The sequence below is a fragment of the Petaurus breviceps genome, unplaced genomic scaffold, assembly GCF_028583685.1.
Source record: "Petaurus breviceps papuanus isolate PSGF00001 unplaced genomic scaffold, PetGlider_PUasm1.0 90556, whole genome shotgun sequence".
NCBI classification, from domain to species: domain Eukaryota; kingdom Metazoa; phylum Chordata; class Mammalia; order Diprotodontia; family Petauridae; genus Petaurus; species Petaurus breviceps.
The window spans coordinates 262,891-280,516 of record NW_027187273.1 but is presented as its reverse complement, the minus strand read 5'-3'; the positions used below and the strand labels follow the sequence as shown (position 1 = coordinate 280,516).

Here is a 17,626-nt window from a genome sequence, read left to right as displayed (position 1 = left end):
GGGTTTATTTTATACTTTAATACAATATTATGTTTTATAATTCTTTTAAAATGATCACTTTAACTTTTTCATTGCTACAAGACATTGGCTCTTTGGGATGGAGAAGATGAATGTGTACACTATGTTTTAAGAGTCATAGTGTTTTAAGCTTTAAACAATTAAAACTTCACTAAGGCTTTTCAGATACCCTTTGTGTGGGGAAATGTTGGTAATTTAAACTAGATGGTATTAATAAAAATTAAAAGAAAAAATAAAATAAAAAAAAGGGATTTTGTAAATCCATTGTTTTTCTCATACATGTATCTCCAGTAGTTTGTTTACATATATTTAAAACTGATTTGAACTAAACTAAAAAAAGACTTTGTAATTACTATTTGGGATTTAAAAGGATAATTTCTCCTAAGAAGAAAAAATAGCAATAGCTTTATATTCAGTTTGTTAATACCCAGAATTAGAATTGAAGTCATGCTTTTTTACCTTTTTCCTTGCATAGCAAATTCTGGACTAGAAATAGACCTGGAGATAAAATGCGGGATCGTTACAACCTGAACCTACTCCCTGGAATGTCTGAAGATGGAGTAGAATATGGTGAATATAACTCATTCCTCTTTTTTGTGCAGATGCAGTTTTTCTGAAATAACGGTGAAAGAAATGGGTGACAATCAAAAGTAGTTTCAGCTCTATAGTTTTGGAAACCTTTATCAATTGGAAATGTCTATAAAAATTTACTGAAAGACACTTCTGATATCATCATCTTTTATCTTGCCATTACTTCCTCATTCCCCCTAAATCTGTTTTTCATCTTCATTGTGACTTCCAATCTGGGTATGCCTTCAGTACTGTATCAGATACCTGATCTGACCCTATTCTTTTTCTATCTTCTCAGTTCTTGATTCCTTGATAAACCAGTTCAGTTTCTACCATCTTCTACTTTTGCATCCTTTGTTCCCTTTTCTTATTACTGATCATGTTTTGCCGAACCCCATCCCTGGATTACTTTCACTATCTCCCTCCTTCATTCTTGCTCACTTGTGGCTGAAAATAACGATCACATCATCTCAACTGGGCCTTTAATCCAGCAAAGCAATCCTACTTCTCTCTAATTGACTCAACACTTTGGCTGTTCTCAAGCCTCTCATTCTACTTCCTTCTCTGTTCTTTTCATACTTCACCAAAAATAGAGAGGCCATTTGCCAAGAACTCTCTTTTCCGCTCTTCATTTTACATTCCTCTGATATCATTACCTGCTATCTCCTCTTGTACTCTAGTGTCTGATAATCAGGTCACCTTTCTCCTTGTCAAGGTCAGTGCTTCTACATGTACCTTTAATCTCACCCCTCCCAATTTTCTCTAATAGATTGCCCCATCATCATCCCCACTCTTTAATCTTCAGTCTTTATTTACCTGTTCCTTGCCCACTGCTTATTAACATGCTAAAGCTGGTCCCCATCATCATAAAACCCTTACTAGCTCCAATCATGCCTACCAGCTATTGCCCTGTATGTCTCTTCCTCTTCTTAGTGAAACTCCTTGAAAAAGCTGTCTGTGCTTGGGAATTCTATTTTCTTTCATCACACACTCTTAATTTCTCTGTGGTCTGGCTTTTGATCTCATTATTCACCTGAAACTGTTCTCTCCAAAGTTATCAGTGACCTTTTACCTAGCAAGTCTATTGTATTGTTCTCTATCCTCACCATTGTTGATCTTTTCAATCTTTTTTGCTGAATTTCCATCTATGTCATGCCCACTATACATGTTCCCCAAGATTCTATCCTGCACCCTTTTTTTTCCTCCCTTCATTCTCTCACTTGGTGCCTTATCAGCTCCCATTTGCTCAACTATCATCTCTCTACAGATGATTTCTGGATCTGTTTATCCAGTACTAGTCTCCTGAGTTCTAGTTCTACATCACTAACTCCCTTTTGGACAATTCAAAGGGGATATCCTCTAGGTATCTTGAGCCCAACATGTCTATAACAGAATTCATTTTGCTCCACAAATTCTCCCCTCTGTAGGTTGTTATCACTGTTGAGGGCATCTCCATCCCCACAGTCGTATTGGGTTTGCATCCTTAGTGTCATCTTGGACTGCTACATCTTGATCAACCCACAAATCCCAATTGTTGCTAAATCTTATTGTTTGTACTTTCACAACATTTTTTAATATGTTCCTCTCTCTCCACTCACAGTCACCATCTTAGTTTAGGTCCTCATTATCAACTGTTGCCTTAACTATTGCAGTGGCTTTTAATGTGATTCTTTATCTTGAGTCTTTCTCCACACTACTTTTATCATTTTGTGCCTTGCTATACACTCTGTGGTCCATCTATATTTGCCAGCTTGCTGTTTCTCACACAGAACACTCCTATTTCTCATTTTTATGCTTTTGCATGGACTCTCTAATTCCTGGAATGTTCTTCTTCCTTGCCTCACTGACTTAGAATCCTTGGCTTTCTTTTTTCTTGACTTTCTTTAAGGTTCAGATCCAGCACCACCTCCTCTGAGAGAACTTTCCCAGTCTTAACAGAGCTAGTTCCTTCATGTCTAAAACTTCCATCTACTCTGTATTTATGATATATGTGTTGATTTATATAGGTTGTTTCCTCCATTAGAATGTAAGTTTCTCCAGAGAAGGGACTTTTTTTTCTTTATATCCCTAGCTCTTAGCCCAGTGTCTGATATAGTAAATATTTACTAAATCCTTCCTGAATAATTGCTGATTGGTTAATAATATGTTGTTATCTGCAGATGATCTTGAGCCTAATAGTCTGGCAGTTATTCCAGGGATGGGAATACCGGAGCAGTTAAAACTAGCAATGGAACAAGAACAAATGGGTAAGACGTGGAAAATTATGCCTAGAAAGCTTACTTTTGAAACCATTTTTAAGTATTGGTCCCATCTCTTTGATCTCCTTAACTTATAACCGTAGGTCCCCAAGAACACTGATAAATGTCATCATGGTAAATTCTTTTATAAAGGTAGAGGTTGTATGTTTATACTCTTCATTCAGCAGAGAAATGGATAGCTTTCTTTTGTTTATTTTATATATGAGAAGTTCTGAACTTATCTTCTTGCTTATAGGGAAAGATGAGTCAAATGAAATAGAAATGACCATTCCAGGATTGGACTGGGGAATGGAGGAGGTAATGCAAAAGGACCAAAAGAAGGTGCCACAAAAAAAAGTTCCTTATGCAAAGCCTATTCCAGCTCAGTTCCAGCAAGTAAGTAAAGGAAAATCAATCTTTATTCATAACAAAATCTGTACACAGTGATGGGATGCTTTTAAAAAATACTGTTATTAACAGTTAATCTTTTTGAATTACATTTGACTTGTTGCCAATAAAAATATTATTTCTCTTATTTTATTTAAGCATTTGTTTAAAAATTTTCTTCTCCAAATTCTCTTCCTTGCTCTAGCCTCACCACCATCCACTGAGAAGGCAAGCAATATGATTCCCATTATACATGTGAAGTCATGTGAAACATTTCCATGTTAGCCATGTTGCCCCCAAGGAGGGGGGAAAAGGAAAGAAAAATAAAATGAAAACAAAAATGCTTCAGTCTACACTCAGTTTATCAGTTCTCTCTCTGGAGGTGGATAGCATTTTTCAATATGAGTCCTTTGGAATTATCATGGATCATTGTACAGATCAGAGTAGCTAAGTCTTTCACAGTTGATCATTGTTACAATATTGCTGTTATTGTATACAGTGATCTCCTGGTTCTGCTCACTTTACTTTGCATCAGTTCATATAAATCTAACCAGGTTTTTCTGAAACCATCTTGCTTGTAATTTCTTATAGAACAATCACATTTCATCACAATCATGTTATACAATTTGTTCAGCCATTCCCTGATTGATGGGCATCCCCTCAAGTTCTGATTCTTTGCCACCATAAAAAGAGCTACTCTAAATATTTTTGTACTATATTTACAAAAAAGACCTATGTGATCCTTTCCCTTTTTCTTTGATTTTTTTGGGGGGATACAGACACAGTAGTGGTATTGCTGGGTCAAAGGGTGTACAAACTATATTATAAGAACAATAATCATCAAAACAGTCTGGTATTGGATAAGAAATAGAGTGGAATACATTAGGTACACAGTATACAGAAAAAATCTTAATTACTATTAATCTAATTACACAGTAATCTCTTGTTTCATAAACCCAAAGATCAAGCTTTTGGGACAAGAATACACTATTCAACAAAAACTACTGGGTTAACTGGAAAGCAGTCTGGAAGAAATTAAGCATGTGCTAGCATCTCACACCATATACTAAGATAAGCTCATAAATTGGTACAAGATTTAACCATAAAGGGTGGTTATCATAAACAAATTAAAGGTGCATGGAAAAGAAGGGAAGAATTTATGACCAAATAAGAGACAGTGAAGATCCAGTGGGAGGAGGGGAAGGGTGATGAATAATTTTGATCACATTAAATTAAAAGATTTTTGTACAATTATAACCCATGTAGCCAAAATTAGAAGGAGAGAAGGAATGGGGGAAAAATTTATATCAAGTTTCTCTAGTAAGAGTCTAATTTCTCATATCAAGCCAAATTTATCAAATAAGAGCCATCCTCAGTTGATAAAGAAAACAAACAGGTAGTTTACAAAAAAAAATCAAAGCTATTGGTAGTCAGAAAAAAAAATGCTCTAAATCATTATTAGAGAAATACATATTAAAACAACTAAGGTACCATCATATACCTCCATTCTGTTTTTTCCTATTTGATGGATGGATGGATGGATGGATGGATGGATGGATGGATGAATGTATGGAGTAATTGATCTATATTTAGATGTATGTGTATGTGTGTACACTCACACACACACACACACACACACACAGACATTCTTCCTTCTTTGAACCAGTTCATATGAGAGTAATGTTCAAGCATTGTTCAATCCCAGTTTTCTCCTTCATTATAAAAACTTCCTTGTTTGCCTCTTCTATGTGAAATAATTTTCCCCATTCTTTCTCTCCCTTGTCCCTCTCTCAGTGCATCCCTCTTTCTAACCTTTCCATTTTCTTTTGAGATTGTCCCAATATAATCAATTCGCACCCATGCCCTCTATGTAGACTCATTCTAACTAACTGCTTTAATGATGATAATCTTCTTGGGGGTTACATGTAAGATCTTCCCTTGTAGGAATGTAAAAAGTTTAACCTTGTTAAGTTCTTTGTGATTTCTCACTCATGCTTACCTTTTTATGCCTTTCTAGAGTCTTGTGTTTGAATGTCAAATTTTCTGTTCAGCCTTTTCAGGTCTTTTCATCAGGAATGCCTGGAAATACTCTTATTTCGTTAAAATTTTTGTCCATTTTTCAAGGATTAAACTTAGTTTTGCTGGGTAGGTGCATTTTGGTTGTAATCCTAGTTCTGTTGCCTTTAGGAATATCGCATTCTAATCCCTCTACACTTTTATTGTGGTAGCTGTGGTATCTTCTGTAACCAATTATGACTCTACAATATTAGAATTTAAAATTTTTTTTTTACTATTTGAAGCATTTTTTCCTTGACCCTGGGAGCTCTGGAATATTGCTCTAATATTCCTGGGAGTTTTTATTTTGGGATCTCTTTCAGGAAGCATAGTTGATTTTTTTCAATTTTAGTTTTCCCTCATAGTTCTAAGATGTCTCAGTGGTTTCCCTTTATGTTTCTTTGAAATATGTTGTCTAGGCTCTTTTTTTGATTATGACTTCATGTAGTCCAATAATTCTTAAATTTTCTCTTCTGTTTTCCACATCAGGTTTTTTCCCCAGTGAAAATTTCACTTTATTTTTTTGACCTTGTTTCATTGTTTCTTGATGTAATTCTTATCTTTACTTTGTTCAATGAGTATTTGTACTTCTTTTTTCCAGTTGACCAATTCTATCTTTTAAGGAGTTATTTTCTTCAATGTGGTTTATTTTGCCTCTTTTATTATTTGGATAATTCTGTTTTTTCAGATTTTATTTTCCTTAGCAATTTTTGTGCCTCTCTTAACCAAGCTGTTAATTCTCTTTTCATAATTTTTTTTACATTGCTCTCATTTCTTTTCTCAATTTTTTTCTCTGCTACTCTAATTTATTTTTAAAAGCTTTTTTTTGCTCTTTTTAGATCTCTTTTTTTTTTTCTTTTTTGGAGGGGGTAAGGCAGGGCAGTTGGGATTAAGTGACTTGCCCAAGGTCACACAGCTAGTGTTAAGTGTCTGAGGCCTGATTTGGACTCAGGTCCTCCTGACTCCAGGACTGGTGCCCTATTCACTGCGCCACCTAGCTACCCCTTTAATCTCTTCTTTAGCTTTTTTAATAATTCTTGTTTGACTTTGTTTCCAATCTGCAATTTTTCTTTGAGGCTTTGCTTATAAATATTAAGTTTCTCCTAAGTTTCCTTGAGTTTCCCTATCACATCAGAGCTTTTTATTACCAGGTTCTTTTTTTGTTGTCGTTTTCTCATTTTTCTAGCCTATTTCTTGAATATGGACTTTATGTTAGAGTTTACCTCTGTGCCACTGGGGTAGGGATGAAGGTGGGGTTTTACTGTCCTAAGCTTCAGCCTTTTTTGCCCTACTGTTGTTACAGCTAACTCTGGGGGCCTGTAAATTTTCAGTGCTTCCAGGGTAGTGTGATCTGGAGAGAGGTGTGGTCACTGCTCTCCTTGTCTCCCCTTTGGTCCTTGCCCAGGTAGGGCTTCATTTTTCCTATGATCACATCTTCTCTCCTCCATAAAACTATGAGCTCTACCTAGGTTGGGTCTTTGCTTCCTTGTGACTACTAACTCTTCTCTCTCCTCTAGAATTGAGTAATGGGCATTGGAGTTGTCAAATGGCACCTAGTCCTGTGCCCAGCACTAGCGCAGGGGACCACCATGAATCTTTGTCATCAGATATTCAATCCCTTTATCATTTCTGGGCAGTGAGTACTCCTGGCACCACTGCTCCTGTTGCTACCTCTAAGGCTCACAGATGGTGTTGCTGCCGTATTTATTCTTGACCAGCCTCCACTCCAGTGCCACAGACCTCTCCTTCTGTTTCAGGTTGTCCTGGGCTGGAAAAGTGTCCCACCCTGACTTTTTTGTTGATGCTGCTGCTTTAGAATTTGATTTAACTTTTTATTTTAAAGTTTTTTTTAATGGCAAATGTTGGAAAAACTTGGATAGAATTTTCCCTTTTCTCTGCCATCTCGGCTTCACCTCCCATATAAAAATATTCTCAGCTGCTACAAAATCATTTGGAGAATTCTATTATCATTGATATATACCTACATATTTTGCGTCTATTTGGCCCAAATTATTCATTACATTTGCGATAACCTCTTATTGTTCCTGTCATTTATGTTATTAAAGTCATTGTGTACGTAATTCTGTTTTACCTTCTTTCAGCATCAGTTCATTCAAGTCTTATCATGTGTTTTGGAATTGGGCATTTTATGACATATTATTCCATTGCATTTGATTTTTGTTTTACTTTAAAGAGTTTTATTAATGCCTTTTGTTTTTACATAACATTCATTTCCAGTTATTCTAGCCTCCTCCCTCCTAACAATAAAAACAGAGAAGTAAAATTAGTTCTGATTACTTTGCCTTAGTTCAAACAAGCCTTCCTGTTTCTCTGAACTCTTGTTGATTTTTTCTTATAGCTCAGTAATATTACATTCTTTTCACATGCCACATTGAGGGGGTACTGTTTGTGTTTCTAGTTTGTTACCCAATGTGCTATTTTGTTGTCTGTAGTAATTATTTTCCTGGAAACTGTCCATAACCTTTCACTTCACCTAGTTAGGTTTTTTTATTTGCCACTCAGAGATTCGGGCCTTAAGAATAGGGAAACAGATAACTTAGATTGACATTCTTTCAGTCTTTCTTATAACTTCTTTAGCTTTTCTTTTCTTTGTTTCTTTCTTTTTCTTTTTTTTTGCTTTTTGGGGGGCAATTGGGGTTAAGTGACTTGCCCAAGGTCACACAGCTAGTTTTGTGTTAAGTGTCTGAGGTTGGATTTGAACTCAGGTCCTCCCTACTCCAGGGCCGGTTCTGTATTCACTGCGCCACCTAGCCGCCCCTTTAGCTTTTCTCCTATACAAAGAATATGAACCTATTAATGGCTTATTATTGATAAACTTTATATATTAGACATTCAGGGATTTTATTTTTAAGCTTTTAACAATTTATTAGTTTCTAATTAGAAACATACTTATATCCTAGGTAGCCTAGGATATATAGTATTAAATAAGTGTTGCTATCCTAGTGAATTGAACAAAGTCCAATTCTTCTGAATGCATCACTGGCAGTGCAGAATTTTGTTATTAATTGGATATGTATAGCTCATATCACGTTTTGTTTTTTTAACATACTCTCTTTCTCTTTAGGCCTGGATGCAGAATAAAGTTCCAATTCCTGCCCCAAATGAGGTACTAAATGACAGAAAAGAAGATATTAAACTTGAAGAAAAGAAAAAGACACAAGTAGAAATAGAGCAAGAAATGGCAACATTGCAGTACACTAACCCACAGCTTTTGGAGGTATAATGAGAAAGCTTTAGGTTTTCTTCATGTTTAACAATCAAGTGATAGTCATCTTTCTTTTATGGTGTCTTGTGAGTATAAAAGTCAAAAGAGGAGAAGGAAGGAAGAAACTATAATGTTAAAATAAAATATTATTTTTAGATAGTGTTTAAGTCCAATTAGCCTTCCATAAAGCATTTTAAAGTTAGTGTGTGAATACCATTTCTAAATTTCGATAGGTTTTTTTTATCAGAAAAGTTTATTGTGCTATTTAGGTCTTACCAGGTGAACAGATTTGTAAATTTCTGGCAGAACAGAACATTCATTCTTATATTTAAACTTTTTTTCCCTATTACTTAGCAGAAAATACAAGGCAGTATATTAGCATATATATATATATATATATATGATAAATGATCTATTTATCACTAGCTAAATGAAAGGCAATCATTTTAAATTTTAATTTAAAAAACAAATGTTTTCATTGCTATCATTCATTTTTATATCACCATACATTTCTCCCCCACCCCCATCCAGATAGCCTTACCATAAAAAATGTTTAAAAGAATGAAAGAAAAGTTCCTTAAAGCTAGCTAATGTATATATTAAACAAAGTTTTATATGTATCTCACAATCATAGCCCCTCATTTCTACAAAGTATTCTATTTAAATTGATTTTGAAGCCTGAGTAGTACTTATATTAGGAATTTCATGAAATACTTTTTTTTTCTGAAAAAAGGGACCATAAGCCTTGCCATTCCTTTTACAAAGACTTAAAAGAATTAAGAAATGTATAAAATGAGTATTTCTTCTAGAGAAATTTATTTAACCAGTATTAGTACTATTAAATGCTATAGATTTGTTTGATGATTATGATTCTTTGGTTTTGTTTGATAGCAACTCAAAATTGAAAGACTTGCACAGAAACAAGCCGAACAAGTCCAACCACCTCCAGCACCAGGGGGTCCTCTACTTGGACCCCAGCCTTTTCCAGGACAAGGTCCAATGTCTCAGATTCCGCAAGGTTTTCAGCAGCCTCATCCACCCCAACAGATGCCAATGAATATGGCTCAAATGGGACCCCCTGGCCCACAAGGACAGTTCAGACCTGCAGGACCTCAGGGGCAGATGGGACCACAAGGCCCTCCATTACATCAGGGAGGTGCTGGTCCCCAAGGATTCATGGGGCCGCAAGGTCCTCCACAAGGACTCCCAAGGCCTCAGGATATGCATGGCCACCAAGGAATGCCAAGACATCCTGTACCCCATGGCCCAATGGGACCTCAAGGACCACCTGGGCCACAGGGCAGTTCTGGACCACAGGGTCCCATGGGCCCCCAAGGTCCTCCTGGGCCACAAGGTCATTTGGGCCCCCAAGGTCCACCTGGTCCCCAAGGCCATTTAGGCCCTCAGGGTCCACCTGGTACTCAAGGGATGCAAGGACCACCTGGTCCAAGAGGGATGCAGGGACCTCCTCATCCCCATGGAATGCAAGGAGGACCAGGCTCTCAGGGGATGCAGGGTCCTGTGTCCCAAGGGCCTCTAATGGGTCTGAATCCAAGAGGAATGCAGGGACCTCCAGGTCCCCGAGATAACCAAGGACCTGCTCCACAAGGAATGATGATGGGGCACCCACCTCAAGAAATGAGAGGACCTCACCCACCAAGTGGACTATTGGGACATGGTCCTCAGGAGATGAGGGGTCCTCAGGAAATGAGAGGCATGCAGGGGCCTCCACCCCAAGGGTCAATGCTGGGGCCTCCCCAGGAAATGCGTGGGCCTCCAGGTTCACAGGGACAGCAGGGGCCACCCCAGGGTTCTATGGGACCTCCACCCCAGGGAGGCATGCAGGGTCCCCCAGGACCTCAAGGACAGCAGAACCCTTCAAGAGGGCCTCATCCTTCTCAAGGCCCATTACCGTTCCAGCAGCAGAAAACACCCCTTCTGGGTGATGGTCCACGTGCACCCTTTAATCAGGTATTTTTGGGTTACACTTTATATAGGCATTTGCACATTAAGAATATATATTCATACTGCATAGACCCATATGATGATATTATACAGAGCTAAAAGGGAAGGGACCTTACATATATCACTAATCCAACACGTATATTTTATAAATGATAAAACTTAGGCCCAGAGAATGACTTGCCCATGGTTACATGTATAGTAAATAAGTAGCAGAGGTGGCTTCAGTCTCAAGTCCACATAAAGTATAGCAAAGTTAAAACTTGTAATGGATTTGAATGTTATGGAACATGAAAAAAACAAAGGAACTGGTTGATGAACCTCGTGGAAATGTATAATTTAGCATAATAGAAATAAGGCTAAAACTGTATTTTAGACAAATTTTTATGATTCTCTAGTAGTAATCTCTTTAATCCTTTTATAAAATATAAATATATTAGAGTTTTATTACGTAATAATGACAATGAACTAAAAGAGATCAGTTATCAATTTTTAGTATACATTAAAAATAATACTCCTGTATCAGTGATTCCTGAATGGGAAATTGGTTTTGTTGTTAAAAGTTTTCCATCTATTTTAAATCTTCTCTTTATACTGAAGTGTTTAGAGGGAAGGAGGATGGAGGGTAAAGGCAGAAAGAGGTTTACTTTGGTAGTTCTGTAGACAGTAAACAATATTGGAATGTCCCTTTTTAGAAACTAAATACTGTGGTATTTGAGGTATATTATTTTCTTCAGTTTTTGATGGTGGATTTGAAAATGAGAATCATTTTCAGACCTGTAAAAGAAGTGAAAATTAATTGGATTCTTTGGGTTCAAGAACTTAATTTATTCTGAAATGATGGTTCTTTGGAATATAGTCCACACATGCAAATACTTTGCAGTGGGATTTGGGGAAAGAGAATGTTAATAAAAATAACTTCATTTTTTAATAAACTCTTCATATAAAACTCATTATATATATGTGTATACACACACAGATAACACAAAATACAAAGAAAAATGAGTTTACCACCCTTTTTAGGTAGACATATATTTGTAGATTGGTAAACACTTTATATGTATATAATGAGTTTACCAACCTTTTAGGTAAACTGCCTTCAACCTTTGGGTGTTTTTGGTGAGCAGTCCAAATAATTATCACTGTTCTTTCCATATTTAATGTTAAATTGATGAAGAATTTGATTATGCTTGATCTTGTTTTCAAATTTTTCTAAAATTCTTAGGTTTCTTGCTGGCTTATTTCTTTTGGGCTTAGTCTTATTTCTGAAAGAGGCCCTGGTATTAATTTGCATAAAAACAGCTGAAAGCTTCACTAAAATTTTATTTTTTTTGCTTTTTGGAGGGCAATTGGGGTTAAGTAACTTGCCCAAGGTCAAAACACAGCTGGTTTTTTTTTATGTGTGTGTGTGTTAAGTGTCTGAGTCTGGATCTGAACTCAGGTCCTCCTGGCTCCAGGGCCAGCAGTCTACTCACTACACCACCTAGCCACCCCCTAAAATTTTATTTTAATAAATAGGTACAATTAAAGTTTTATCTTCAAGGAAGAAACATTTCCCATACAGTATTTAAAGCAAAGAAACCAAGAAAAGTAACGATATTTCTTTGACAGAATTTAGAAATAATACCTTTAGTAAAATCTGTCTATGAAAAGTTTACAGAACAGTTAAAAAACCTTAATCTACAACAACAATGATCATTTTTCTTAAATTTTAGAGGAGGTGAAAATATAGTATATGTTGTTGTTATGGAGAACGGGCCACATTGCTTCTTTCACCTGTGCATCCTTATCATGGGGAATTTCTAGCCTAAAAAGCTGACTGAGGAAAGCAATTTTGTTTGCATCTTGGTCCCTGATTCAAATTCTCAGCCCCACTGCTTCTCCTTGTTTAGTATTCTCTAGCATGTGGACCAGATTAATCCTGGGACAAACGAGAACTTTTGCTTCCAGTATTGTTTTCATTTTTATATTTCTATGAGAGTTCCTTAGTGATAAAAGTAGCAGTGTTATTATTTTGGTAATCTAATAGGTAATTTTATTACCTTAATTCCTAACACAATTGTTTAGCCTTTAGTCATGACTGTGTCCTTATTATATAACTAGAAATGAAAACAACACTGCTGTTAATGTTTAATTTTTTTTCTTCTGGGATAATTCTTTGTTTTTATTTGTTGAATGAGTTTTTCATGTGCATCTGTTCCAAAATTTTTGGGCTGTATGGGAAGAATTATATATCTAACATGGTATACTCCTATCTTTTACCCTCCCTTTCCATACCCCAATGGCAAATAGGTTAGAAAAGGTCTTAGGGGGGGAAATGTTCCTTTAGGATTTTAATACCAAAAATAGACTGGATCAGGTGAGTATTTGGTCAGTCAGAACCTAAGGTTTTGGTAGAATAGGTAGATCCCAGGATATTTTAATATATCCTGAAGTATTAATGATGGTACCTTTATTTGGAATGAGTAGTAGAATGCTTGGTAAGGGAGGTAGAAGAAAAAAGGAAGCAAAAGAAGAAACAGAGGGAAAGGAAATTAGACCCTCATTTGTGGCATTCACCTTTTAGGTAGGATTATTTAAATATTTAGTACAGGAAGAGTTAGGAAGGAGAAATGTGAAAGTAAATACGATTTTGTACATTTAAATTCTATTGAAAGTATATATCTGTATAGCTGCTGTATATAGTAATCCAGACTTTATAAGAAACAGATATTATTGTGCTACATTTTCTGATACCCATTTAAAATTATTACCTGAAATAATTGAACTCATGAGTCTAAAGTGCCTATATTTCCTGTTATCATTGTTTACCATAGTAAATAAATAGAACATTATTATTTTTGAAATCTTTTTAAATGAAAGTTTACCTTAATGTCTTTTGCTATTTCCCAATGTAGACTTTGGGACCACCTAATATTACTGTTCTGTTGCTTGGTGTTGAAATTGTTCATGAGACACAAATCTGTTATTTCACCCCGTTTTTTAAAAAAATCTTTTCAGGAAGGACAGAACCCAGGCCCCCCACCCTTGATACCAGGACTAGGGCAGCAGGGATCACAAGGTCGAATCCCCCCTCTTAATCCGGGACAAGGACCTGGCCCTAATAAAGGTAAATATCTGTTTGGCTTAATTAAAAAGACCATACTCGACCACTCTGACAATAAGCAGAATTGAAAAATACTTGGTTCTTTTGGTAAGTAAATAAAATGAACATTTGAACCTCCTAGAAAAGAAACACAGGACAGCCACTTGAGGTAATTGCTATGTCCAGTTTTGTTTTCTTATTAAATTTGATTTAGTAACTCATAAATATGGGGAAAAAATAATTTGGCTTTTTATCAGTAGGAGTTAGAAATCACTTGGTAACCATAGTTAGCCAGGTTGATGTTTTGCAGTGTTCATGGCCTAATTTATTCAGGAGAGGCAGCTTGGCATTTGGATAGAGTGCTGGACTTGGAATCAGAAAGAACTGTGTTCAGATCCTGTATCTGGCGCACAGCCAAGCTGTGTGACCATTGGAAGGCACTTAACTTGTCAGTCTCAGTTTCCTCATCTGTAAAAATGGGGATAATTTCTATAGTAACCTACCTCACAGGGTACTGCAAACTTTAAAACAGCACATAAATATTAGTTATTATTGCTCATTTATTTTGAAAGTTTATGGTCTTTAAAAGTGTCTTCCATTCTAGATGATCATAAATGAGTGCTTTTAGTCACATTTGGAGGACCAAAGTGAGCACTGAAGTTCAGATTTTTTCCATGGAGAGAAACAAAACAGAAATTTCAACTGACTTTTAAAAATAATTGTGTCAGTTGTTGGGTCCCAATTCCATGATAAATTACATTTAACTATACCATTGGAAATGAGAAAATACGCAACAGTGTCAGCATTATGCATTATGTTTAGGAAGTTTGAAATTTTATAAGGAGGATTATAGGCAAAATTATGGTGAACTGTATTTAGTATTTGAAGTAAGAGCACATGGAAATCATAATCATAGATTTGGAAGGGACTTTGAGAAAGACCTCCTAGGATGGTCAATATGTGACTTACATCAGTGGTCATTTCTATGTTTTATCTTTCAGTCACAATGAAAAGTTAACTCATGATATAGTGTTTCACCAGTAGTGAAAAAAAAAATTTGCAGACATTTTTTAAGTAAAGAGAGTAACTATTCAATGTATAAAGTGTTAAGACTATTGGGTAGTCTGAATTCAGGGGAGAAGTAAGCAGTGGATTTGTATCTAAATCTCTATTCAGTCCTCATAAGAGGTAGCTAAAATAGATAATTTTGGTGATTATTTTGCAATTCATTTATGAAGAATTTCACAATTCTTCTAAACATTTTATTAGATAAATCCCACACCAATTAGAGATATATTACCCATATTTTACCAGATGTAGAAATAAAGGGGTGGTCCCAAGATTTCGGTGTCCTCATTAACATTAGAATCCCCAAATCCATTGTTGATCACTAGAATTTTTTAATTTGAAGGACTTTAAAATTTATAGGTTTATGTACTTATTTTAGGCATAAAGTGTGGACAGGGAAAAATTGTTGGAGGAATTTATCTTAGTCCCATCAGCATGAAAAGTAATAGTTAAAGTTATATAGAAAGAAGTTGACCGAGGGAAAATATGGAAGAAAAGATTCAAAAGCTAAGCCTTTAAATTATTGGGACCTCCATAGAGGAAGAGTTTTGCCCGGAGGTGGAGCCATCACCAAACTGAGAGCCCCTCCTCTCTCTTCCTCTCCCCTACCCTCTGTGTCTGTCTCCATCTGTTTCCTTTTCCTTCTTTCTTTCTCTTTTTCTTTCTCTTTCTCTCTCCCTCTCTCTCTCTTTCTCTCTCCCTCCTCTCTTTCTCCTCCCAGGGACCAAAGGGAGAAGGGAGAGCCGAGAAAGTGGCCCCGCCATCCCCTACTGGATTAATCAACGCCGCCGCCCCCACCACCGGTGGCCACATCCCTTCTAATTTATAGTGGTGGGTTTGTTTCCTTGGAGGAACAGGGTGTGGGTGAGACTGAATATTTTTTAAACAGTTAGGAATGATAGGAGGAATAATACCCATTAGGTAAGTCATAGTAGTGTGCCTTGAACCTCCTCAGATAAAGGTCTGCTCTGTCAGAGGCTGCACCAAGTTCAAGAATCAAAAGGTGAGAGAAGCTGCTTTTTAGCTGCATCTGTTTGAAGAATGTGGGCCAAGTTGAAATATAGGTTTAGGATGTTTGAAAACCAGCTGGATGATTTATGAGGGCACTTCTTTTTCAGGTATTTTCCTAAGCAAAGATGGCCTAAAAGTGATGTAGTTAATGTAACTTAAAAGGAAGATGTGATATGATAATGAAAAGGTTACAAAGGAAGGAAATATTTCTCTAAATGTTGTCTTTGTCCTAAGAACCATAAATTTTCATATACTTTCAGTTTTGGGGAGAGGAAGAAAAGTGAATGAAAAGAAAGTGATAGAGTTATGTTGAAATGATAAGAACTAGAATTAGTCTTAAATGCATGAGAGAAAAGCTTTGGATATGTGACAAGCTTAAATTGTATCCTTTTACTTTTTCAACAGTGCTTCAGTTGCTATATGTGTTGACTGAATTTTATATAATGAAGGTAATATGTTCAATAGCTGAGGAAATCACACATTGAAAAATTAGTAATTATAACTGTAAATATGCCAGAACAAATTTAATTGGCCACACAATATTTTTTATTCCTTACTTTGTACAAATTTTAAAATGTACTCAGATATTTTCAGAAGAGCCCAGTTGTTTATGAATTCTTATTGCTGGGGGAAAATATGTATCTTATTGTACTTTGGAGATATTGATAGAAGAATAACATCCAGTAGAAAGGGCTTAAAGAAAGTGTTTCTATAAATAAAGAAGTATAACTTAGGGGCAGTTACTAAAGTCAACAAAGACCTAGTAGAAAGAATCTCAGTTCTCAAGTAACTCATTGTATTTTAGGAAGAAATCTCTGTTTTGCAAGAAACATACAGGAATAAATCTGTTTATAGGTACCTTTTTTAAAAAAAAAATCATTAATTAAGTTATAATAAGCTATTGAATGAAGAGTTGAGTTAAAGTAGTAATATTGGTGACAATAAATTGGACTTAGTCACAAATTGCTGGTATGCTTTCTTGGGCTATGATATTAAGTGCACGATTGAATTCCTGGTCTTTTTCTTCTGGCATGCACTATGAATTCTACCTACTGTCTCTTTATGAGCTTTTCTGTAGCATATGGATCGTCATTGACTGGCCTTAAGGAAAACACTCTTTAGCTATTACTGAAAAGATTGGGAGCAATGACATGTTTTAGAAAACATGTTCTTCTTAAAAGAACTCTGACAGAACAAAGAGATAATTTGATAAATAAAAAATACTGTGTATTTTGTAACTTTTTACTTACCTGACAATGAGAAATTTCTTGGAAGGTTTTCTAGAAGACATCATAAAAGTCAGATGTGTTCTCCTTTAGGTGATTCTCGTGGCCCTCCAAACCATCACATGGGCCCAATGTCAGAGAGGAGGCATGATCAGAACAGTGGTCCAGAGCATGGTCCTGAGAGAGGGCCATTCCGAGCTGGCCAGGACTGTAGGGGTCCCCCTGATAGACGTGGGCCTCACCCTGATTTTCCTGATGATTTCAACCGACCAGAAGACTTTCACCCTGACAAGCGATTTGGCCATAGATTACGTGAATTTGAGGGAAGAGGAGGACCTTTGCCACAGGAGGAGAAATGGAGGCGAGGAGGCCCAGGTCCTCCGTATCCTCCAGATCACCGAGAATTCAATGAGGGAGATGGCCGGGGAGCAAATCGTGGCCCCCCAGGTGCTTGGGAGGGACGAAGACCTGCAGATGAGAGATTTCCAAGGGATCCAGATGACCCACGTTTTAGAGGAAGACGGGAAGAAAGGTAGGTGGTTACGTTTAGGTCTAAGTCGGATTGGCCTTCAGAATTACTTAAAGCCTCTTCCATGTAAAAATTTGTTTTGCATTTTTCCTGGGGACATCATTGGATTTGAAAACATTGAAAGGAAATTGTGAAGAGACAGCACTATACTTAATAATGACCTTTTCTTCTTAGTTCTCACACATTCAGGATAGTCTCCTATCTTCACTTTTAATCTTCCATGTTTATTTCTTTTACTTGCAGAAGTCTTAG

At 36.3% G+C, this 17,626-nt stretch overlaps 1 protein-coding gene across 2 annotated transcripts in view; it reads left to right on the top strand.

The window, feature by feature from the left end:
- The window catches only part of WDR33 (WD repeat domain 33), a 118,596-nt gene that overhangs the window by 95,799 nt on the left and 5,171 nt on the right, over positions 1-17,626 (top strand). The window contains exons 12-18 of one of the 2 annotated variants that reach the window (XM_069063330.1): positions 494-588; positions 2,748-2,834; positions 3,082-3,221; positions 8,353-8,505; positions 9,385-10,464; positions 13,456-13,564; positions 16,939-17,377. In XM_069063330.1, coding sequence (XP_068919431.1) covers positions 494-588; positions 2,748-2,834; positions 3,082-3,221; positions 8,353-8,505; positions 9,385-10,464; positions 13,456-13,564; positions 16,939-17,377 — 2,103 coding nt within the window. Of the gene's footprint in view, positions 1-493; positions 589-2,747; positions 2,835-3,081; positions 3,222-3,417; positions 3,572-8,352; positions 8,506-9,384; positions 10,465-13,455; positions 13,565-16,938; positions 17,378-17,626 lie in introns of those variants that run through there. The other variant, XM_069063331.1, reaches the window with a different exon arrangement.